General features: G+C 33.1%; 2 protein-coding genes and 1 pseudogene across 3 annotated transcripts; 1 reads left to right on the top strand and 2 right to left on the bottom strand.

Moving 5' to 3' along the window:
- The first annotated feature begins 299 nt into the window (after positions 1-299).
- LOC100778846 (clathrin heavy chain 1) lies at positions 300-12,644 on the top strand. 2 transcript variants are annotated; one of them, XM_041006592.1, is made up of 31 exons: positions 300-341; positions 444-520; positions 625-829; positions 923-1,011; positions 1,127-1,205; positions 1,350-1,477; positions 2,647-2,745; positions 2,840-2,948; positions 3,248-3,327; positions 3,402-3,629; positions 3,716-3,781; positions 4,409-4,525; positions 5,737-5,934; positions 6,138-6,254; positions 6,374-6,433; positions 6,755-6,841; positions 7,178-7,261; positions 7,361-7,495; positions 7,578-7,640; positions 7,723-7,827; positions 7,930-8,042; positions 8,148-8,400; positions 8,522-8,658; positions 8,737-9,015; positions 9,114-10,116; positions 10,356-10,841; positions 10,965-11,135; positions 11,256-11,441; positions 11,637-11,759; positions 11,847-11,957; positions 12,042-12,644. In XM_041006592.1, the coding sequence occupies exons 2-31, from the start codon at positions 479-481 to the stop codon at positions 12,195-12,197; spliced, it is 5,109 nt and encodes a 1,702-aa protein (XP_040862526.1). In that variant the 5' UTR covers positions 300-341; positions 444-478; the 3' UTR covers positions 12,198-12,644. The 2 variants fall into 2 exon arrangements, with proteins under 2 accessions (XP_040862526.1, XP_014619354.1); XM_014763868.1 differs by lacking the exons at positions 300-341; positions 444-520; positions 625-829; positions 923-1,011; positions 1,127-1,205 and having other exon boundaries at positions 2,840-3,006.
- A 948-nt stretch (positions 12,645-13,592) lies between these two features.
- Positions 13,593-21,860, bottom strand: LOC100778305 (cytochrome P450 71D8-like; annotated as a pseudogene).
- A 945-nt stretch (positions 21,861-22,805) lies between these two features.
- On the bottom strand, positions 22,806-25,209 carry LOC100777769 (cytochrome P450 71D8-like). The gene is made up of 2 exons (XM_041006628.1): positions 24,878-25,209; positions 22,806-23,675 (listed from the first exon to the last, which is right to left on the bottom strand). The coding sequence occupies exons 1-2, from the start codon at positions 25,178-25,180 to the stop codon at positions 23,064-23,066; spliced, it is 915 nt and encodes a 304-aa protein (XP_040862562.1). The 5' UTR covers positions 25,181-25,209; the 3' UTR covers positions 22,806-23,063.
- Position 25,210: the final 1 nt, after the last annotated feature.

Genomic DNA, 25,210 nt, shown 5'->3' with positions numbered 1-25,210 from the left:
TTTACATTTTAATTAATTAAAATATTTATGAATATGTAGTTTAATTGGATCAAAATAAAAAAAATGTAAATAAAATTGAGGGTTGAATGAAAATTATAAATTTACTAAAATAAGATGATTTTTTTTTTGTTTTTGTAAAATAAGATGACCTAATGCATCTATTTGTTTTAAGAAGATGGTTGCAATTACATATTCAGCAAAATGGGAGACTTGCATTTAAACATATTTTATATCGTACCCTCCAAATTTCCGTAAAAAAAGTTGTACCCTCCAAATTAGGATTGAGAAGAAAAGAAGATATTGCATACAATAGAATTAAATAGAAGAGGCATTTGAATGAAGTAAGTTTATTTAGAAAGGATCTTTCCATTTAATTTTTTATAAGCACTGTTTTCCTTCTTCTTCTCCCGCTTTGTTGCCCTTTGCTGCTGCTTCTTCTTCAGATCTCGCAGCGCAACACTAACAATCCACGCTCAACATGGCCGCGAACGCCCCCATCGCCATGCGCGAGACCTTAACGGTCCGTATTTCGCCACTCTCTCGTCGTTTTCCCCGCAATGCCTTGCCGCATTGCCCATTCTCTCGTCGTTTTCTGACTCTCCGATACGCTCGTCGTTTTTGCAGTTGGCAAGTGTCGGAATCAACCCGCAATTCATCACTTTCACGCATGTCACCATGGAATCGGACAAGTACATTTGCGTCAGGGAAACCGCGCCGCAGAACAGCGTCGTCATGATTGACATGACCATGCCAATGCAGCCTCTCCGACGCCCTATCACTGCCGATTCCGCTCTTATGAACCCTAACACCAGAATTCTCGCGCTTAAAGGTGACCAAACCATTCGCGCTTCCTATTCATTGCGTTATATGATTCCAATTCGATCACCCGCCCAATGTTTTGTTTCGTTTCTTCTCCGTGCAGCTCAAGTTCCAGGCAGTACTCAGGATCATTTGCAAGTTTTTAACATTGAATCCAAAGCGAAGATGAAATCGTATCAAATGAGCCAACAGGTGAGGTGTTGTGACATTTGTTAACGATTTTGATTCATTCCCGGATATTGTGTCTGTCTATCGTTAATAATTAATTAGTTAATTATTTGATTGTGATGTGCGCTATTTCCTTTAGGTGGTGTTTTGGAAGTGGATAACACCAAAGACACTAGGCATAGTGACTCAGTCATCTGTGTACCATTGGTCAATTGAAGGTAAAGTTAAGATGTATCGTTTTGTTGCTTTCTGGTTTCTTTCTATAAGTTTGACTGTGGGTCATGTTATGCTCTATTATGTTTGTTCTATCGATGATACTTTTCTGAGTTGAGTTTAATGCTTTTATTGTTTTTCTTATCTAGGTGATGGTGAGCCGGTTAAGGTGTTTGACCGAACAGCTAATTTGGCGAATAATCAGATTATCAACTATCGTTGTGATCCTACTGAAAAGTGGTTGGTTTTGATTGGAATTGCCCCCGGTTCTTCTGAGGTATGTATTTCCTTTCTTGTAGCTACTTCAAGGCCTTGCACTTGGAGTTATTGACAAATAGCAATTCCCCTTGTTTTATTTGTGTTTGTGTGTTAGCTTACTGTCACTAATAAGTTGCAACATTTGTCAATCTTATATCATAGGTTGATTGTGACCATTTGAGGAGGACATTACAATAGTTTCTTGAAAAATAGTCAATTACTGCTATCCGTATACAGTCACCTGTGTAGACAACTTACAAATTATGAGGTTGTAACCAGGGATGCAAAATGGAAAGTTTGGGTAAATTTTTTTTGTTGAATCGGATTATAATGGATGTGTCATAACAATCCATTAATCCATTCTTGATTTTTTGATAATGTATGTAAAATCCAATCCATTCACATGACCCATTTAATAAATCATCCAATCTGTCTATTTAAAAATATATTATATTAAAAAATTTATTTATACTTTTTTCACCTATCAAAGAATATTGTTATTTATAAAACTTTTGTTTCTATCTTTGGAATCCTGTTCTTTGCCCCTTGAATTTTCATGTTAAGTAAAGCTTAGGCTGCTTAGTTTACTTTTCTTTTTATTTTTGGGGGAAATGGTACATATTGCAAATTTTTTTAATTGACATTCAGTATGAATTGAATGTGGCACACCCTATAAATTTGTATACGACTCCAAAACCTTGTTTTGCACTCTCTATGATTGTCTATGCATCTCACCTGATTGGTCTATCCATTTTGTTGTAACGAAACATTGTTGCACTATTTTGTGAGAGTCAGAATATGTTTATGATTAGAATAAGTTTAACACTAAAAAACATAAAGGATAGGGAATGTGTGTGTGGGTGTGTCCATGAATGTATCGAGCCACAAAAGGTACTTTTTGACCAATAGTTACATAAACAGATTCTGTCCCTCTTGATTAAGAATTATATCTACTGATATGGCTCAAATACTGTAACATACTGTAAATTCTGGCCTTGTGCCCATGTTCATTATGAGTTATTTTTAGTACATTTCAGAAATTTTTACTAATTTGTTAATTGTTTATTTTTCTCGGAAAAATGGGCTATTTTTTTATTTTTTTTTTTTTTTTTGGGGGGGGGGGGGGGGGGGGGTTGTTGTTAAATTTCCTATTTGTTGGAGTGATGACATTTTATTTGTTGGTTACAGAGACCGCAACTTGTAAAAGGAAATATGCAACTCTTCTCTGTGGATCAACAGAGGAGCCAGGCTCTTGAAGCACATGCTGCCTCATTTGCCACATTTAGGGTAATTCTATCTTCTTTATGATTCATTAATATGGATTTCATTTTCAGCTGTGTGGCTTGTAGGTTGAATGTTGTTTGATATTTGCTACATGTAGGTTGCTGGCAATGATAAGGATTCAACTCTTATTTGTTTTGCATCAAAAAGCATCAATGCTGGACAGGTTACGTCAAAGATGCATGTCATCGAACTTGGTGCCCAGCCAGGTACAAGCATGGCTAGATCATCCTTTAGCAGCCAGTTGGCACATTCCTATACATATTGGTATAAAAAGTTTTTTTTTTAATCTTAGAATTAAATATTTTTTAATATCAGTTTAATTAATTAATGAAAAAGGAGATAATGGGATAATATCTACAGTGATTAATGATTAAAATAGGAGATAAAAAACAAAAGATGTTAGTATGTTACTATAGAGCTTCAATAGAGTGTCTGTTCATAGTATATGTTCTTGCCTCTTACAATTTACTTGCTACCTCTGGTATATGGTTGCGTTGATTATCAGGCAAGCCATCATTTTCAAAAAAGCAAGCAGATCTCTTCTTCCCTCCAGACTTTGCTGATGACTTTCCTGTATCAATGCAGGTATAAGTGTAAACTTTATGGCTCTCTATTCCCAATAAACATTTTGTTGAATATTTGACTTGTTTATTGTGCAGATTTCAAATAAGTATGGCTTGATATATGTTATCACAAAACTTGGGCTTTTATTTGTGTATGATCTAGAGACTGCCACTGCAGTTTACAGAAATCGAATCAGTCCCGATCCTGTATTTTTGACCACAGAAGCATCTTCAGATGGGGGCTTTTATGCTATAAATAGACGTGGCCAGGTGTTGCTCGCTACTGTGAATGAAGCAACCATTGTACCTTTTGTTAGTGGCCAGGTATTTAATGTGTTATACCATGTTTTTGGCTACATGGATATCTTTTTTGGCATCTACTTCTAAATGTTTGTTTGGATATTTTGCAGTTAAATAATTTGGAACTTGCTGTTAGTCTTGCTAAAAGAGGAAACCTCCCTGGTGCAGAAGAATTGGTAACTTGAGCTGCATTTTATAATTTTGTACTTTTATCTGTAGTTTTAAAGTTTATAAACTTCATGCATTGACTTTTAAAGTGGCTGACGTTCTATTGACAGATGAATACTTGACTAGAGGATTTATCATTACATGCCTTTTGCCTCAATAGGTTGTAGTTGTCTTAAAAGCATTCCAGCTGAGTCATCTAGAGTAAAGCAAATGAACAATTATCAGCAAGACAATTAGCATAAGAGTGCAAGAAAATGATGAAAAATATATCATTTATTTCTGTAGCATCTGCTTGTATATTTGTTTTTATTTTTTGACAGAGAATACCAAAATGAACAGGTAACAGTTTGTAAACTATAGTTTCTTGATGCCTGAGGGAATCTTGATCAGAAGTATGCACAAAGAAGTATACTGTTTGTGTGAAATATGTGCAAGACAACAGTAATTTTTTATCCACTTTTGATTCATAGATCAGTAACATGAATTGTTTTGGCATAAAATTTTCCCCAGCCATCATTTTTTTCCTTCTTCCTAGTTCCTAGTTGATTTATCGGTGGGAAGCATGGGTTTTCTTTTCAACTTTTACATTTTTTTTTGGTACCTATAGTTATTGTTATGTTTCATTTTTTTTTCAGGTTGTTAAGCGTTTTCAAGAATTATTTGCTCAGACCAAGTATAAGGAAGCTGCAGAGCTTGCTGCACAATCACCACAAGGAGTACTTCGTACTCCTGACACTGTTGCTAAATTTCAGGTATTTATGCATCACACATGCTGATCCATTCATATTTCTTGGTCTTGTTAAGTTAATGCATTCAGTTTAGGGTGTGCCCGAGGTTTTAATATCGCTCCAAAATGGCAATATTGTCTGCAACAAAACGGTTTCGGAGCTGAACGATACCGAAATGAACCGCAATCACGGTGTGGCTGAAAATTGCAGATAACATTTTTGTCCAAGAATCCTGCTTGAAAAATACTGTTGAAACACCCTGCAATCCTCAACTCGTTACAACCTTCACCGTACCCCCTCCATTTATGCTTCTTCCATAGTCGCCAACTTCTGTCACCGCTGTCGCCGGCGGCTACTCTTCTCTATTCAATAAACACCAGTGTGAAGATGAAAACAGAAGGATGGGAGAAAAGAGAGGGAAGAAGAAAAGAAAGGTTCACAGGAAGGAGTCTGATGAAATTAGGTGAGATGGGATGTTTTAGGCAGAAAGTTAAATGAAAATTTAAAATGAAAATTGAGAAAAAGAAAATAAAAGGAACGTAGGAAATAGAAATTTGGGTTGTGAGAGAGGAGGGAACGTGTTGGCAGGATGAGGTTCCACTAATACTAGCTAGTTTTCTTTCTCTGTCTTATTTTTTTCCTATTTCTAATGTACCAAAAAAATGAGAGAGGAGAGATTAAGTTAATGAGAATTTTTTAATTGAAAAAATTAAGTAATTATTTGGTAAGAGTTAATTAATTGAGTGATAAATCATCGCAAATTGATTAATTGAATGAGAAATGAAAATAATTTATTAGGCTCTATAATTTTAGTTAAGATTAAAAATCAAATTAAAGATCAAAATCATTTTGAGTTAATTTAAATTAGTTTAAAATCAATTTAAGGTATATTTTAAAACTCAAAAGTGAAATGAATTAAAGAATAAAAAGATAGATAATAAGATAATTTGTCTAACATATAAAAAATACTCTATATAATACTTAATAATGATGAAAACATATTAATTAAATGCTAATATGGATTGTTGTGCAAAGTTGTGAGTTATTCACACCGCAACGACCGCAATCCACATCGCAGAATCCTTGATATCCGTAATCATGAGAACCTTAACGCGACTGCGACCGTGACCGCAACTACAATTTAAAACCTTGGGTGTGCCTAATGACTACCTCATTATATGTTAATATGCTCTCTATCTCAAGTTCTTGAGTTACCTTTGTTAATTTGCTTTCAGAGTGTACCTGTGCAAGCTGGGCAAACGCCACCGTTATTGCAATACTTTGGAACTCTGTTAACCATGGGAAAACTCAATGCTTTTGAGTCACTGGAACTGTCACGGCTTGTTGTAAATCAGAACAAAAAGAATCTCTTGGAAAATTGGCTAGCTGAGGATAAACTTGAATGCAGTGAGGAGCTTGGTGACCTTGTGAAGGTCCGGACAGAAATTTAAATTGTTTTCACTTTTCCATATGGACTTATTTATTAGTTTTATTTTATTGACAGTTTGGGCCTTTGGGGAAGGAAAATCCAAACTGTCAATTCCTTTTAAAGGAACTCATTCTCTGTTCCCTGATTTGTGTTTCACACTTCTATCCTTTATTTTCCTAATTTTTACGAGGCTTGCATATAATGCAGACAGTGGATAATGACCTTGCATTGAAAATTTATATTAAAGCTAGAGCCACACCAAAAGTTGTTGCAGCTTTTGCGGAGAGGAGGGAATTTGATAAGATCCTGATATATTCTAAGCAGGTATTTTTTTTCTAGTTTAGTAGAATCATAAAAATATTGGTGTTGTGATTAAATGTTTTTAAATTAGTTTTTTTTAATACTATCTTTCTGATATATTCTTTTCTTTTCCTTTGATGAAGGTTGGATACACACCTGATTATATGTTCCTTCTCCAAACAATTTTACGAACAGACCCCCAGGTGAGAAGGTTTTTTCTGAACAAATGTTTGAATGATTCAATTACGCTTTATCTCTGAGTTGCTTCACCTTTATGATGCACTTATTTTTGTTCTGAAGTCTGAGCATACCATAGCTTGATTAAAATAGCATCGCCTCATGAATGGCAGTTAAATGGTTCCAATTGGAAATGGTTTCCTCATGCTTATGCCACTTTCATTTTAAGAATATTTATATATTGCTTATCTCTGAAATCTGGTTTGTTTAAGTTTTGTAGCATCCAAGTTGATTTTTTCTTTTAGTTTATGTATAGTAAGTATATTTCAAAACTTTCTTTATTGCAGGGAGCTGTAAATTTTGCTCTGATGATGGCTCAAATGGAAGGAGGATGCCCCATTGACTACAACACAATAACTGATCTCTTTCTTCAGGTTTATTCGCAGTTTACCCTTTAGTATCTTCATGATATTTGGTTCATTGTTCTCTTATAATTTATTATTCAGTTGTAATTTTGAAAAGACAGTATCTTGTACAATTTTGTTTTCCTTTTATCCCACTGCATTCCTTCTGTACCTTTTTGAATATTTAAAATGAAAAGTAATAATTTTTTAAAATTTTAAACGAAAAATAATAATTATAAGAATACAAACCTTTCTTTCTTAAAACTTCTTTTGATAAGGAATTTTTTATAACTATCTTGCTTACACTTTTTTTGGTTATTTGTGAACTGGAACTCTTGTCTATATATTTCTTATGTTACTTTTCAGAGGAATTTGATCCGTGAGGCAACAGCCTTTTTGTTGGATGTGCTGAAGCCAAATCTTCCTGAACATGGATATCTTCAAACAAAGGTTCTTTTATTTTCTGTGCCATTATCTCTGTCCCTGAACCAGATAGTGATATATTTAGATTTTTTTTTTATAATTACAATTTCCATGTTTTGTTTTTAGGTTCTGGAAATTAATCTTGTGACCTTTCCAAATGTTGCTGATGCTATATTGGCCAATGGCATGTTCAGTCATTATGATTGCCCACGTATTGGACAACTATGTGAAAAGGCGGGCCTGTTCATACGGGCTCTTCAGGTTCTTTGCTTCTTAAGTTCTGATGACTGTATAATGTTCTCTTTTTAGAATATTTCTTGAACCTTGTCTGTGTATTGTGCAGCATTATACTGAGTTGCCTGACATCAAACGTGTCATTGTGAATACACATGCCATTGAGCCACAGGTTTTGATTCCAACTACTCAAATGACACAATCTATCGTAAATTTGTTTTATATTCTTACTATATGATTATGATGTATTTCAGGCTTTAGTTGAGTTCTTTGGAACCCTTTCTCGAGAATGGGCACTCGAGTGTATGAAAGATCTTTTACTTGTCAATCTTAGGGGCAATCTTCAAATAATTGTGCAGGTACTGTTTCTGGATAATTTTGCCATAAGAGTCATGTTCTATTTTATTTTTTGAATTCCGCAATTCATCTATAAGAAAATCTTACTAGTACATGGTTTGCAGACTGCTAAGGAATATTCTGAGCAGTTGGGTGTTGATGCATGCATTAAACTCTTTGAGCAATTCAAATCCTATGAAGGACTATACTTTTTCTTGGGTGCATACTTGAGCTCCAGGTATTTCTTTCTTATTGGAGAGTGAACATGACCTCAGTTCACTAGTTGGTCTGCTTGACTTTTTTTTTTCAATTATTGTAATTTTTTTTGTTCTGTCTTGTAAAGTGAGGATCCTGATATTCACTTCAAGTACATTGAGGCCGCTGCTAAAACTGGACAAATTAAGGAGGTAGAGCGTGTAACTAGAGAATCAAACTTTTATGATGCGGAGAAGACAAAGAATTTTCTTATGGAGGCTAAGCTTCCGGATGCACGTCCATTGATTAATGTGTGTGATCGTTTTGGCTTTGTTCCGGATCTCACCCATTATCTTTATACTAGCAACATGCTTCGCTATATTGAAGGTTATGTTCAAAAGGTAAATTTGTTTTCAGGGTTTGTATTTGATTTTTGTGATCCTTGTAGCATGTAGGTGTGCTTTAAATCATTCTTGAAAAGTTTTTTAATTCTGACCTAAACTTTGAACTTCTTGCTTTTAGGTCAATCCTGGAAATGCTCCTCTAGTTGTAGGACAGTTGTTAGATGATGAATGCCCTGAAGATTTTATCAAAGGTCTTATACTTTCAGTTCGCTCTCTCCTGCCAGTTGAGCCTTTAGTTGAAGAATGTGAAAAGAGGTGTGCTAGTTTTCTCTCTATTTTGCATCTCCAGTATCGTTGCTATGTTCATTTCTCATGTTCTTTTTTTATGCATAGGAATCGTCTCCGATTGCTTACTCAATTCTTGGAGCATCTTGTAAGTGAAGGAAGCCAGGATGTACATGTACATAATGCCCTGGGTAAAATCATTATTGACAGCAACAACAATCCTGAGCATTTTCTCACAACCAATCCATACTATGATTCTCGTGTTGTCGGTAAATATTGTGAAAAGCGGGATCCAACCCTTGCTGTTGTTGCTTACCGAAGAGGGCAATGTGATGATGAGCTTGTTAATGTTACTAATAAAAACTCCTTGTTCAAACTCCAAGCAAGGTGTGTACTGTGAGCTTCATCAGGAAGTTGTCATTGTATTTCATATTTTCATAGTGCTATTCTGAGACACTCATGTTGTTTTCTAATCTTTGTGTCAGATATGTTGTGCAAAGGATGGACTCTGACCTCTGGGAGAAAGTTCTTAATCCTGAGAATGAGTTTAGGCGACAGTTGATTGATCAAGTGGTGTCTACTGCTTTGCCTGAAAGCAAGAGTCCTGATCAAGTTTCAGCTGCAGTGAAAGCTTTTATGACTGCTGATCTTCCTCATGAGTTGATTGAGCTTCTTGAAAAGATTGTGCTACAAAATTCTGCTTTTAGTGGAAACTTCAATCTTCAAAATTTGCTGATCCTTACTGCAATCAAGGCAGATCCTTCTAGAGTTATGGATTACATAAATAGGTTGGACAACTTTGATGGGCCTGCAGTAGGGGAGGTGGCTGTGGAAGCACAACTATATGAAGAGGCATTTTCTATTTTCAAGAAATTTAATTTGAATGTTCAGGCTGTTAATGTCCTACTGGATAACCTTCAGACTATTGATCGCGCTGTGGAGTTTGCTTTCCGGGTTGAAGAAGATGCTGTTTGGAGCCAGGTGGCTAAAGCACAACTTAGGGAAGGCTTAGTGAGTGATGGAATTGAGTCATTCATTCGTGCAGATGATTCAACTCATTTCTTAGAGGTTATAAAGGCTGCTGAAGATGCAGATGTATACCATGACCTGGTAAAGTATCTTCTCATGGTTAGGCAGAATACCAAAGAGCCCAAGGTGGACAGTGAGCTCATCTATGCTTATGCTAAGATTGAATGCCTTGGAGAAATTGAAGAATTTATACTGATGCCAAATGTTGCCAATTTACCAAATGTTGGCGACCGCTTGTATGATGAGGCTTTGTATGAGGCTGCCAAAATTATATTTGCTTTTATTTCTAACTGGGCTAAGTTGGCAGTCACATTGGTGAAGCTTAAACAGTTCCAAGGTGCTGTTGATGCTGCCAGGAAAGCAAACAGTTCAAAAACATGGAAGGAAGTTTGTTTCGCCTGTGTTGATGCTGAGGAATTCCGCTTAGCTCAGATTTGTGGTCTCAATGTCATCATTCAGGTGATACCATTTTCTACTTTATATTTTAACATGTGGAATTTGTACATGCAAGGAATGATTGCCCCCCTCCTCACTCCAAAAATTACTACACAAGTCCTCCCATGTTGGAAATCCTTTAAATACAAGTTAAAGGATGTAGCTAGTAGCAAAATACTAAAACAAGTGACAGAAAAACTTTTGATTGCTTTATCTAACCTTTTGGCGTTGTCTGAATACCAACTATCTGTTATATATTGAAGGTGGATGATTTGGAGGAGGTTAGCGAGTATTATCAAAACAGAGGATGCTTCAATGAACTCATATCTCTAATGGAGAGTGGGTTAGGATTGGAGCGTGCACATATGGGTATCTTTACTGAGTTGGGAGTTCTGTATGCGAGATATCGTCCTGAGAAGCTAATGGAACACATTAAGTTATTCTCAACTCGGCTTAACATTCCAAAGCTTATTCGAGCATGTGATGAACAGCAGCATTGGAAAGAGCTTACTTACCTATACATCCAATATGATGAGTTCGATAATACTGCAACCACCATAATGAATCACTCTCCAGAAGCATGGGACCACATGCAATTCAAAGATGTGATAGTTAAAGTTGCAAGTGTGGAGCTGTACTATAAGGCTGTTCACTTCTACTTGAAAGAACATCCAGATATAATAAATGATATGTTAAATGTGATTGCTCTTCGTGTGGACCATACTCGTGTAGTAGATATTATGCAGAAGGTCTGCAATTTTCATACCCTATTGTCAAATGCCTACGGTTTCAATCTTATTTGGTGAGATAACTTGCTGGCTTTAAATGCTATTCAGTAATAATATTGTTTGTTGCTTGGATTTTTTATTCAGGCTGGCCACCTCAGATTAGTTAAGCCGTACATGGTTGCAGTTCAAAGCAACAATGTGTCTGCTGTCAATGAGGCTTTGAATGAAATTTATGCTGAGGAAGAAGACTATGACAGACTCCGTGAATCAATAGATCTGCATGATAACTTCGATCAGATAGGTCTTGCACAGAAGGTGAATCTTACTTATCTTTTGTCTTATTTTGACAATTAGCAAAAATCGAGATCAGAATGTTATGGGAAATTTAAAATATTTGAATTATTATTGATTGGCTTCAACAATACACATGAGCAGATTGAGAAGCATGAACTTCTTGAGATGAGGCGTGTTGCTGCCTACATTTACAAGAAAGCAGGAAGATGGAAGCAATCCATTGCTTTGTCAAAGAAAGACAATCTTTACAAGGACTGTATGGAAACATGCTCTCAATCTGGTGACCGTGAACTCTCGGAAGATTTGCTTGTCTACTTTATTGAGCAGGTGTTTATTTTCTTGTCCTTTTCCTTAAGATCTCAAACTCTGGTATTCGTAAATTAGATACTAACTAGGTTAGACCCTTTTGGCATAGTGCACTTTGACCCTGCTTCACTTAGAAATGATTTTGCTGCTTTCTTTCCTCACCTCCCGCACCAGTTTTTCTCTCTTAATTAACAAAGGGATTATATTGATTTGCAGGGAAAGAAAGAGTGTTTTGCATCATGCCTCTTTGTCTGTTATGATATTATATGGCCAGATGTTGCTCTTGAGCTAGCTTGGATGAACAATATGATTGATTTTGCTTTTCCATATCTCTTGCAGGTATGGATTTGTTTGTGGTTATATTTATCAACAGATGAAATATATTCTTTTTTTGCTAAACATTTTGAAATTTATTTTTGTTTGAAGTTTATTCGAGAGTATACAGGCAAGATAGATGAGCTTATCAAGGACAAAATTGAAGCACAAAATGAGGAGAAAGCTAAGGAAAAGGAGGAGAAGGAAGTACTTGCTCAGCAGGTACCCTTTGTCAAACCTTCCATTTACCATTCAGTTATATTCTTGTTTGATTATTAAATTAACAATGTTTCCAATGATCTACAGAATATGTATGCCCAGTTGCTACCGCTTGCTTTGCCAGCACCTCCTATGCAAGGAATGGGGGGAGGTTATGCCCCTTCCCCACCACCACCCATGGGCGGAATGGGGATGCCACCAATGCCTCCTTTTGGTATGCCTCCAATGGGTGGGGGCTACTGATCTCCCTATTCACAACCGGAGAGAATTGTGATAATTTTTACTGGTGAAACTAGATAGTTTAGAATCTCATTTTTTTGCATTCAAGGTGACTTTCTTAGGGTTGAAGAGTTTGACGTGGTGGCACCAAGCATCAGTCTTTTAGCGTGTTACTACTTTCCAATGATAGCGGCTTTCTTCAATGAAAGTTTTCTGAGTCACGTATTTCATTTGCTTCTTTCTTTTTGGATTGTTTGATCATTCTTGTGAGAGCCAAGATGGCCAAATGATCTCGATTGTAGCTTTCAGGGCATTGGCTTGGTTGCAGCCTGTATAGTTTATTTTCTCTAATTATTATTTGTTTCCATAGTTGTGAAGTCATAAATGTATTACTGATTAGGACTTAAATTTCTTGTTCTTTCCTGGTACATAAACTTTCATATAATATTTAAAGTGATGTGTTGGCCTTAATTTTATCATTAGCCTTAATTTTTAAGCACTTTAAATCTGAAGTTTCGTCATTAAGAAAATTGGCATAATACAAAGGTGGATCATATCCTTTTCTTGTCAATTACAGGATAATTCAAACTGGAGTAACGACGATAGCCATATCCTCAGTTTTTTTAGACGATATTTGGATGAAGAAAAAAAAAGTAGAAGAGCAATAAAAAAGAAAAAATTGTTTGGATGATGGATAGTAAGAAAGTAAAAAATTAGATTTTTATAATTAATTTACATACTGTACGTGGATGTCACTTATCGGTAAAATTATGACAATCAATTAGAGTCAGGTTGAGTGGAATGAAAAATAAATATTTAACTTAAAGTAGTGTGTTAGATTCAGTAAAAATTTTGAAAATTTCCTCTCCTTTTTGTTAATATAAAAATATTTGTATAGACATGCATTACAATATTACTTTAGCACATCAGGGACTCAGCAAAAATTATTACAAAAATAAAGCTTGGATGGTTAGTTAGATAACCTAGCTTTTAAAACACTACAAATATATATATATATATATATGTGAGAGTGAGAGTCTAATTTCAACCTTTGGATTAAAGTAAATGATTAGGATTTAGTGATTCATTAAACACCTCACTTGCCATCACATTACACTTGAATTTCCCAAATCAGTGCAGGGTGTTCTGCTATCACTTTGTGCGCTTGAATTCCCAGATAGAAATTCTCCTCCTGCACACCACGCTGCCAATTGAATGAACCATACAGTGCACCTTAATCTTTTATCATTACATTCTCTAAAATTCGAAGCTCTGGTACGTTCAATATATATGGAATACAATTAATTGGGTATATTCAGCAAACATGATAGCACCCAAGCTTATCACTTATTCGTTAAATCGATTTATTGCAAGGTCAAAAACTCAAAGGAATAAAATAAGAAAATGGCTTATTCAAATTTAGGACTGAAATTCATGGCACCAAGGAAATAATTTTCTGATAAAAGAACGTGCTTGACACATCATCAAACACAGCTGGCTTTTCCTTCCAATATAAATTGTCAGTCCAAAGTTTTCAGACATATCCATATCCTCGGGTTTCAACTCATTTGGAAGTTCCCAGTTGAAGTGATAGAGTGGAAGCATAATGTTGACTAATCCAAATGTCATGTCTGGACACATTCTCCTTCTTGCTTCAAAAGAAAGATACTCAAAGTTATTTCCTTTGAAATCGATAAAGCTATCATCAAACCTTTCTAGGACAAATCTCTCAGCATCAGTCCAATATTGGGGATCTCTTGCAATTGCCCACACGTTTACCATGACTTTAGTCTTGATAGGTATTTCATACCCATCAATGATGGTTCGCTCAGAGCATTCTCTAGGAAGCAATAAAAGAGAAGGAGTGCGCAACCCTAATGTTTCTTTGATCACCAACTTTAAGTATGTAAGTTCCTCTACATCTGTTTCATGGATTATTTTCAATTCCCCCAATGCTTGTCTTACTTCGGTCTGTGCTTTCTTCCTCACTATTGGGTTTCTCATTATTTCTGCCATAGCCCATTCAAGTGTTGTTGCTGAAGTATCCATTCCAGCGGTAAATACGACCTAGTAAAATAATTTTCAAATAGATTTAATGGTAAATAAAAAGATTTAATATTGAGTTAGCAAAGAAATAAAATTGGTTGAGATGGTTATTTGCGTAACCTTACTTCAAAGTTTGCGTCTCAGCATGCATTTTTTAAAAACTTGACTTTATCAATGGTTATCCTATTTGATGTATGTAACTTCTTGGTAAAGTTTAGTATGCCTAAAAACGTGCTAAAAAATGTCATGCAAACAGTTTTCTCCATAATTTTGTAACGTGCGAGAAGGGGAGAGCACTCTAGTTAAAGAAAAATCATTTGCTAGAACATGTTTTGCGGCGTATATATGCTTACCAATGTAACAGCGTTGATGTTTGTGGTAGTAATTTTGATCTTGATAGTGTCACTTTGTTGGATTCTCAAAAGAACATCAACAAGGTCTTCTTCCTCTAGGTCAACCCTACTTTCTTGTAGTGCCCTATCGCGCTTTTCTTGATGCTCTTGGAGAATGTTATATGCGATCTTGTCAACCTGCTGTTGCATCTGTCTCGTCTTCTCTGATATGAGAGAAAGACTGAACTCTCTTGGCACTTAGAAGCTCTGAGACACATTTTCTTCATTTGTCTCCAGTAATCGCCATATAGAGCAAAAACAATATCATTTTGCCCATAGGTCAAAATTTGAGCGGGAAGAAATTGTGGCCTCTGCACGAAAGCAAGATCATGGGTTTTCATTATCTCCTTGGCCATGTTGGGGGAGGATACAACCAGGATTGAAATTTCACCAAGTTGGAGATGCATGAGAGGTCCATATTTAAGGGCAAGGTCTCGAAGAGCAAGATATGGAAGTGAACCAGCTATTGCTAGTTGATGCAAGTTACCTATGAGAGGTAGCTTCTTTGGTCCCGGTGGTAGTTTGTAAGTGATGGTGGTTTTTGGCTTTTAATAAAAATACGTTGCAAGCCAATATAACACCAAAAAGAAAAACAAGGTAATCAACAAGAACGAAGCTTGAGCTCCTTCCACGGTATTATTGGAGCACTCTACTCTCAGGTTTTTGTTATTATTGCCAAATGCCGAGTGCTTGTTCTTATTTATAGAATCTTCGATCTATGAGGACAACGATATATCCTTTGCTTTCGCCCTAAACATCCATGTGCGTCCGTTGAATTCTAGTACATTATTTGATTTTATTTTTTTGAAATTTAAAGCTACCTTATGTGATAAAGCTTTTTAATTTTGTTTATTTTATATGTAATTTTTTTTATATTATACATTTTTTTATCAAAATTTATGAAAAGATGAAATACTTTATTAAAAATTCTTTCAATTTTACAATTTTATTTGATAAATCTCCCACTATTTGCAAGTGATGTTATGGGATAGAATTTATAATACAATAATATAATGAAATTTATGTTAGAGGATAACTTATAGCCCCGTTCAGGGTTGTTTTTAGTTTTAAGTTATAAATTTTTTAAAAATTAAAACTAATTTCCAGTTTTTATTTTTTTTGTTTCCAATTTTAAGAAGTTGTTGCCAATTTTAGGACAACATCATATGACTCCCTGGGCGTTACATCGGTTCACCATTTGAGTCATGTACAGCAACCATATTGCATCAACTTTGTTCCTAGCAATCACATTTATATTACTTTAAGAAACATGACAAGCCGATCGAAGAACTAAATGAACGAAAGAGATGAGGAATTAATCGAAGAATTTCAGTGGTGGCAACGCGTTGCAACCCAAGGCCTGCGGAGAATTTTTTAGAACTCTTTTGAGGAATGAGTTTTTGGGTCTCTGCGGACTGTTTTGCTATGTGCTTGTATAAGAAGAAGTTCATCACTACGGAAAGCATTCCCAGCGTCAGGATTCCAGTAAAGTTCACAATCACACCGTTGGAGGAATGAGTATATATGGTCGTTTAATTCACTGCTTAATGTAATAATTGGTGCTTACTTTAATAGTTGTTGCATGCATGCCAACTTATTTTCTGTGAATTTAATTAATCTACCAAAAAAATTATCATATCTTCACTAAAGTCCTGATAAAATTCACAACAAATTCTGGCAAAACAAAAGTTGCTGGAAAAATCAATAAGAAATTATAAGATTCTAGTACTGCTGTAGTTAATGACCAGATAATTTCCGTATAGAGATTGGAAAGAGTACACTGTAAAATTCAACAAAGATTATTATAAAAATAAATCTTGGATTGAAATCATATTATTCACTTAAAGTGACCTACTGTTTTTAATGAAATTATTCCTTTACTTTCTTTTATAGAAAATATGTTTATATTTTGAAAAAGTTATACATAAATGATCTTTATTTATTGGTTTGCCATGGGGCCCACACAATGTCAGATGCACTCACAGCATTACGGGGATAATAGCATTGCCCCACTATAGACAAGACAATTGTTTTCTTTTAAATGAAGTTAAAAAATTATAAGACATAAAAGAAAAAAATATAATGATATATGTAAAATGTAGCTATATGTTAATTCGTTGGCAAGTGTATCAAATATTTAAGTAATAAAGACTCGAAAGTCCGAGTATCGATTTTTACATGGACTTTGTTTTATACTTGTGGTGTATAATTTTCAATTTATAAGAGAAAAAGATAAGATGAGGTATAAAAGATAAATTTAAAAGAACAGAGTATAAAATAATAAATAGAAAACAAAAGAAATAATAGAAAATTCAATAGGATGAGAATGTTAGGACCTAACATGCTTTATTTGTCTAAGATGTATTATTTGTGATTTTTCTCTATCAATCATGTGAATTTATCCTACCAACATATGTTAGAATACTTGTCCCCGATGTCTCACGATGACAAACCTATTTTACCTATCTATCTCTCCCAAATGTCTTTGCAAAGAGTCAATAGATAAAATGCATGAAGTTCTAATTCTAGATGTTTGCTTTGATGTATGGGCATAATGCAATCACTCTATGTCTAGCAATGATATATTTTATTAAAATACTCTTCCTTTTAATCTTATTAGTAATTACTCTCTGTCGAGGGTCTAATTCCTAAAATAGATATATGCAAAACCTTCCTTGTTTTTCTATTAAGGATTATCCTCTGTCGAACACTTAACCCCTAAAGATGATGCAAGGATAAATAATGCATAAAATTAAAAGTGAGAAAGGATAATAGGAAAGAAAACACTTGTTTGCATTGATAAATATGAAATGTACAATACATCTTTTGCTTTTCTAAACTTGTCTAGCCCTAACTAGGGTTTAGCCTCTTATAGCTATAAGGAGTCTTACACTAGAGAAGGGGTATAGGAACTCATGGAAGAGAAAAGAAATAGAAAATGATGAAAGAGAAGAAAGAATTCTCTAAGGAAGAGTTCTTAGGCTTTAGGTGTGTATCAGAGTGCTCTGAGATTCTATATATCTTTTCTCTTTGACTTGACTTTTTTTATAGTTGCTGGAGTGGACTTGGACTTGATTTCCTTTTTATAGTTGTTGAAGTGGACTTCAGTTTGATACCAAAAATCTTTCTTATTTATATTTTTGATATTTTTTGGATCTTTTTTATTTTTAATCATTCATTTTCATATCTGCAAGTCATAAATAAGAAAAATATAAATTCCTAATATTTAAGTAAAAAATAATTGTTAAATAAATATTTTTAAAAATATTTTTAATATATTTTTATTATAAAAAATAGTTCATATTTAGCCGTTATTATTATAGTTTTTTTTATAAAAAAAACTTTAATAATTTAGATTTTTATCATAAAATTATGTATTTTGTAAAAAAAAATATAAAAATATTATGGACTATTTTTTTTGTCCTCACTGAAACGAATTTTTTAGATTGTCATTACACCCACGAATTATGGGGGCCGGCCCTAAACTTACTTTCAAGTAATATTATGCAGCTGATCATCACTTGGAGTGCCATTTCTTGCTTTGAGTTTAATTGGGAGCAGTTTGATATCAAAGGTTTTACAATCTTCACATTTTTTTAAGGAGTATTCAATTTTCTGCTAATTTCATCCTGTATCTTTTGTAGTTGGAAGGTATTATGTGTGTTCAAATTTATGGTTTATCTTAAAAATGTTTTTTACATGATTATGAAGAATTTTTTATATTGATGATTTTCAATGGTCGTGAAAAGTAAAAAAAATTCACGATATTTTTCAAATTGTTTTAAAAGATTAAATTTTTTAACAATGTTTTATTCTGAAACGATCTTAGAATATCTTTTTAAAATAATTAAAAAATTAATTATTTTAAGATGATTTTTTAAAAAATTATCTTAAAATGTAGATTTTTTAAAATAGTTTTTGGAAAAATCATCTTAAAATATATTTTTTTAAAAAATAATTAAAAAATAAAGAATTTTAAGACGATTTTTTCAAAAACTATTTTAGAATGTAATGTTCTAAGACGGTTTTCAGAAAATCATCTAAAAATATCTTTTTTTATACAAAATTTCAAAAAAATAAAAATGTTAAGATGATTTTTTCAAAAAATATCTTAGAATGTAGTCAATATATCAAGAAGTGAAAAAGAAAAATTTTAATAAAAAAAAAATTCTAATAAAATAATAGAAAAGGTAATCCTGGTTTAATTCAAAAATTAAAAAAAAGAAGAAGCAAGAAACCTCTATAACTTATAGAAAAGTTAATCCCAATTTATTTTCCTTAGGATCATACACAAATTCAACGTTAAGCACAAAGCATACGAACTTTTTCAAACTTATATTTATCATTCACATTTGCAACAACCCAACAAGACAACATATGCATTTCAGAATTTCAACTAAAATTAAAGAAGAAAGACTGGATAAAAAATGAATAGGTAAATTATATTGTAGAAAGAAACTTGATAGTAAACTAAGATTAGTTAAATATTTTTCCTAGTATCACGCTAGTCCATTAAATAAAAATATAACAACAAAAACATATAATTACCAAGACAAGAAGTAAATAGAATTTTTCAAACCTTCTATACATTTGAAAAAGATCCTTTGGAATGGAACTAGATCTATTACTTCCCTCGGTGACCTACATTATGAAAAACAAAGTAAAATAAATATCTATAATAAAGAAAAAGGTGAACTTTTATCCATGAAGAGCATTGATGATGAAACAGACTGCAATTCTTTACCATACAATCTTAAGCTAGGTAGCCAGGTCTTTGACATTTCAACCTACAATAAAAATAATCCCATAAACATAGACCAAAGCAGATAAGGACGATGTACTATGTATATTCATGCAAGTGAATAGCTGTGAAATATGTACATGCATTTGCCATCAATAGGGATAATGATATATTCATGTTTGAGGTTGCTCAAGCATGTAGCCAAAATTGTCAGTATGAGATTATGGGTATCCATATTGTATTTTGTACCCATGTTAGCTTATATGCAAGGGCAAGTAACATATTACACCATCTATTACACCATCTTTATTTCTCTATCATGCCAATAGAAAACCTAGAGAAGCCTATTTAAATTGTAGAAGCATGGGTATTTGACAAAGAAATTTACCATTCATAAGTAGAAAGACTACATGTCTTTTTGGACCAGTGATGTTGATTATAATTCCAGGTATCATCACCATAAACTATAACTAGTACAGCAGAACTAATTCCGGATGAGGAGATATCTCTAACTTGGTTGTGGGAGGATCCCTAAAAATATTAGGAATGCAGAGGAGAATATTTTGGGGTTAGAATGGCTAGAACTTTCAAACAAAAAGATTACATAAAACATAAAAGTACCTCATTGAGTTTGAGAATTTCCAGAAGTTCACTTTTGCACTCCATGCTACAGGCATCATCATTTGTCTATGAAAGCAAACAAAATATGAGAAGAAAAAAATTAAATGCAAAAGCAGAAGTTTAAACTTGCAGATTGAGAAACAAACCAAAATTTAGAAGAGTATGTGTTTCTTCACATTCTAAAGGAGTATCTTCATCACCTAAGTGTCCATAAATATAATTGAAATTATTAGAAGAATAGATGGACTGCCAGCTAATAACATTTTCATTAAATTTCCTAGGAAAGGAAACACTGGTGTGTCAGCTCATGTAAATACTCAATAACCCAAGAAAAAATAAAGGCACATTTATTTTCCATAAACTAAAAAATATAAATAACTGAAAAGTATCAGAGGTGCAAAGAGAAGGTGAAATAAAAATTAGTAGACAACATTTAATTACTAAAAGAATCAAGAATATCAGTTCCAACTTCCAAGCTTCATACACGTTGATTCTTTTCAAACAAACAGTTGGATTAAAAGTTCTTGAAGTTAGATCATGCCCATAATTTATTTTATAGAAGTCAACCATTAGAATATACAGTTTTGAATATCATTTTTATGAAAGCCTAAATGTTAATGTCCATGATCGCAACTACAGTATCACAAAACCCATGAAACTCTTGGATAGGTTTTCTTTCATTCTAAAGTTAAAAAAATAAAACCATAAAACTATGAAGCCCAAATACTCAAAAAATGGAAAAGTATGTGTAGCATAAACGCATATCCAATATTCATAAAGTTTGTTAGTGAAAATGAGCAATCAACTTTCTGTTGATTCCAAACTTGACGGGCACTGAAGCTGAAATGAGATTCGTAATTTAACTGCAAATCTTATCCATTTGCCTTAAATAAATAGTTTATTACTTGACCAGTGAAATAATTTTTTGATATTATTCGACTGGCGCTAGAAAGTCTGCGGGTAACTATTAACTTAAAGTAATTTTTGAATTGTTCAAATCGTGTTCACTCAGTCCAGTCATCGTTCCTCCGATAATGCACCTTTCTTTAATTAATCGACAGGTTAATCTAACCTCTTTTAATTACTCTTGCGAACATGTTTACGTGAGAAAAAAAATAATAAAATACATATAAATATTATTTACCATGATAAAAAAAATTATTAAATTTTCACTTTTATTATCCTTCTCTCATTATATGAAACAGAAAAATTAAGAAATAAGAATAAAATAAAATAAATTAAAAATGAAAAATTGAAATAAATTAAAAACCTAAAGTGATTATTATTTTATAATGAAAGTAAATTATACTTCTATGTTATATAAATTTGAATACTTATTTTAAAGAGTGAGACTGAATTTCTCTACTCTCATTTAACTCACTTTCTATATTCTCTTTCTTCTTTAATTAAATAGTGATTTTCACAACTTATGACAGAAAGGTTGGTTTTCTATGATTTAATAGTTTTTTTAAAAATTAAATAATAATTATAAATAATTATTATTTATCATCATCAACGAAAATCAGAATGTGAATCCCACACATGCAGGATTATTGTTATTATAATAACAGCCCAGCTCCAGTACTGAACATTTTATTTCAAGATGGTAAGCCCCGAATTCAGAACCTAGAGGCTTCCTTCCCCTAAAGTAATCTAGCATGAAAATGTGCACTCTTTCATGGCTGCACTGCACGAAGGGTGATAATAGGACTTGGTGGATACATCATCAATTTTATGCATCTCAAAGTCAAGTACTTATGTTGAGTTGATTCCTCTTGAAATTTATAATATAATAGGATGGACACATGCACTTACCAGGCAAGTAGCCTTGATGATGTTGTCTGAGTCATAACCAGAAACCTTATGATCCTGCAGAACATTCAACATGACATCTTGTTCTTCCTTTCCATTTGTAAGCCTTTCCTTGTTGCAGCCACTAACGTGTAACTCAGTTGTTCTTGTGTCCTTGAGCTGTTCAAGCCTTTGGTTAGACAGAAGCTCAACAGTGGCGCCAAATGTTCTCTATAATTTCAATTTTCTATCATGGATCTCTAATTGATTTTCATTACTTGAGTCTACTACTACATATATATATTTCTTGAAAACTTATACAACTATTTCTACTTCATTTTTCTCTTTGGATCTCCATTCTCTGAGACTTCTTCGTTACTAGATTATGCTAGCTAGGTACTGCCTGTAAACTAAACAAATATCAACTATTTATGTTTCATTCTTCTCTTTTTTGGATCTCTGTTCTCTTTGAGACTTAAACTGCAAACTCGTTATCATATTCTCAATGTTGCTTTTGCTTGGTTACTTTCAAGTTGAATTGTCAAAAAAAATTCTTTATTTTATTTACATTATGAAAAACAAAAAAAAAATATGAAGAAAAATAAAGTAAAAAAATGTATTGTTTGGATGGATAAAAATAAGAAGAAAAAAGAGAGGGGAAATTTCTATTCATCTGTTTGAAAGAGTGAAAAAAGTAGTGAAAAGAAAGAAAAAAATATTAAAAATATTTCTATACTAATTAAAAAATTAATCGTTTACTTTATTATATTTTTCTTATCATAAAATTGTTTTTTTCTTTAATCTTATATGTTATACCTTTTTAATTGAAAAAAAAATGAACTATCATTTTCCCTTCTCCCAATTTAATGCCAATTTGGGGATAGTCTTTTTTTTTTAGATCTCACGAAAATTAACTTCCTTCCCACTTTTTATTCTTTTCATAGAAATAAACAAAAAGTTTAACGTATGCATAATTTTTATATCTATAGTATATATAATATAATATGTTGCGCTCATAATATATAATTTGTAATGTTATTCTAGAATGGAAAACGATTTACTATTATTACAAGATATCATGTTTAAAATGTATAAGATTACATAGAGAACTCTTTTTCTAACACACTATATCATCTATCATATGTATATTTTTCTCTTTACATCTTTAGGTATTAAATAACATTTAAAATTTATTTTTTCAACTAATAAAATATAATGACGTCACTTCAAAACAAAGAAATTGATAAACATGGACATTTGAAAGTGGGGTTGATAAACATGAACTCCTCAATCATGCACTCAAGGATCATAAATAAAGGGAATCAAACACAAATCATTTTTCCTCCCAATAGCCAATCCGAAGCGTTCAGTCATATCTATACTCTCAGGTTTCATCCCATTTGGGAGCTCCCAGTTGAAATACAAAAGTAATTGAGCCAATGGAAGCATAATACTTGCTAAACCAAATGAGATGCCTGGACATATTCTTCTTCCTGCCCCAAATGGTAGGTACTCAAAGTTATTCCCTTTGAAATCAATAGAACTATCCTCGAACCTTTCTGGGACAAACCTCTCTGCATCAGTCCAATATTTGGGATCCCTACAAATTGCCCATACATTTATCATCACTTTAGTTTTGACAGGTATTTCATACCCAGCAATGATGGTTTCTTCAGAGCATTCTCTAGGGATCAATAAAGGAGTAGGTGGGTGTAGCCTTAATGTCTCTTTGATCACCAACTTCAAATAAGTAAGCTGCTCTATATCACTTTCATGAATTATTTTCTTCTCTCTAAATGCTTGTCTTAACTCGGCTTGTGCTTTCTCCCTCACTCTTGGATTTTTCATCATTTCTGTCATTGCCCACTCTAATGTTGATGCTGAAGTATCAATTCCACCAGCAAATACATCCTAGTCAACCAATTAAAATATTTTCATACCAATTTTGATAAAATCAAAAGAAAATTTGCATTAATACAATAAAATTGTATAACATTCTCTATAAAAAAAGGAGAAAAACCTAAGATAAACCATTAATATACCAGAAAGATATAGAAAAATATAATGTTATAAAAATTTGTTAGTATGAAACAGCAAAGCTAGAAAAGCGAAATATGATGTAGTGTCGGAAAGGAAAAGGAAATAACAATATAATTAGTGAATGGTGGAGCTAAGTTGACTCACTTGGAAATACATTTTACCTCTATTTGTTTACTTTTGATTACTATAAATACACACCTATTGTCTCTTTCGTCAGCTCCCATTTTTTTTCTATTTCTTTTATTTTTTATCATATCACTTAATTGTTATATTTATAATTGTTTTTTATGTCTCTTTTCTTATCAATTACTCAAATCCAGTTATTTGTTGTCATAAATAACCTACCGAAGGTTAATTCCAACCTCCCCCCGCCTAATTAATATAATTATTTTTTATGTCTCTTTTCTTATCCTTTACTCACAACAGCCTAATAATGGTTACCATTATACACACAACAGCATATATTATAAAACAAACCGGAAGCAAACATGGGAATAGTGAAATAAAAACCAAACCCCAGCCGATCGACTATAGGTTCAAACTTATTTTACTACTAAGAGTAAAAAACTGAACTTCTTCTATTATTGAATATTGAATTGGCAAAGAAGAAACAAATCTAAATGAGATCAATTACTTTACGACTCGCTATCGCTCTTGTTCGTACGTAACTTTGAAAGGAAAAGCAGCTGTGGGAATGGTTTGAATTTTGTTATAAAAAGGCCACTAAAAGGCACTTATTTCAACAAGTTAAAAACCAGACGTTGATTAAACAATTTATTTATGCAGATAGTTTTCTCCGTAAATTTGTAAATCGGAAGCTCAGGAAAATAAAGAGAGCACATGCATATGGACTAAGGGCGTGCAAAAAAATCAAACAGAACAGAATTGATCCAAAATCAAACCAAATATTTTTGAAAAAATTGAACCAAACCATTTTGTAAAAACGATTTAATCGAATTGTTTTTAAGATGTTCAGTTCAATTCAAATTTAGCACAGTCCTAATGTGGACTATTAACTACATAATATTCATGTAGGTTTAAAAGATAATTTTGCAGTATTTATTAATACTAACCAATATCAAAGCTTTGACGTGCCTAGTGGTCATTTTGATGTCGAGAGTGTCAGCTTGTTGGACTCTGATAAGAACATCAACAAGATCTTCGTCCTCATCAACTAAAATTCTTCCTTCTTTTGCTCTTATTTGCCTTTCTAGATGCTCTCTGACAATGTTTTCCAGCACCCTGTCAACCCTATTGAGCAGCTTCTCCAATTTGGCCTTCGTCCCAGTTATGAAATGTATGAACTTCATTGAAGGAAACAAATCAGCAAGTTCGAATCCTCCCACAGATCCTATCACTTTCTGAACCCAATACATAACTCATCCTGTCCTTAGATTGTACCAATG

This window comes from Glycine max, chromosome 11, assembly GCF_000004515.6.
Source record: "Glycine max cultivar Williams 82 chromosome 11, Glycine_max_v4.0, whole genome shotgun sequence".
NCBI classification, from domain to species: Eukaryota; Viridiplantae; Streptophyta; class Magnoliopsida; order Fabales; family Fabaceae; genus Glycine; species Glycine max.
Note: the sequence above shows the minus strand (reverse complement) of the source record. Positions and strands in the feature narration are given on the sequence as shown.

Coding starts and splice junctions, on each gene's coding strand:
- LOC100777769 (XM_041006628.1), bottom strand. CDS start 25,180: ATGTATTGGGTTCAGAAAGTGATAGGATCTGTGGGAGGATTCGAACTT. Junction 23,676..24,877: donor ACGTCAAAGCTTTGATATTG/GTTAGTATTAAT, acceptor TTGGTTGACTAG/GATGTATTTGCTGGTGGAAT.
- LOC100778846 (XM_041006592.1), top strand. CDS start 479: ATGGCCGCGAACGCCCCCATCGCCATGCGCGAGACCTTAACG. Junction 8,043..8,147: donor GGTGCATACTTGAGCTCCAG/GTATTTCTTTCT, acceptor TGTCTTGTAAAG/TGAGGATCCTGATATTCACT. Junction 11,760..11,846: donor CTTTTCCATATCTCTTGCAG/GTATGGATTTGT, acceptor TTTTGTTTGAAG/TTTATTCGAGAGTATACAGG.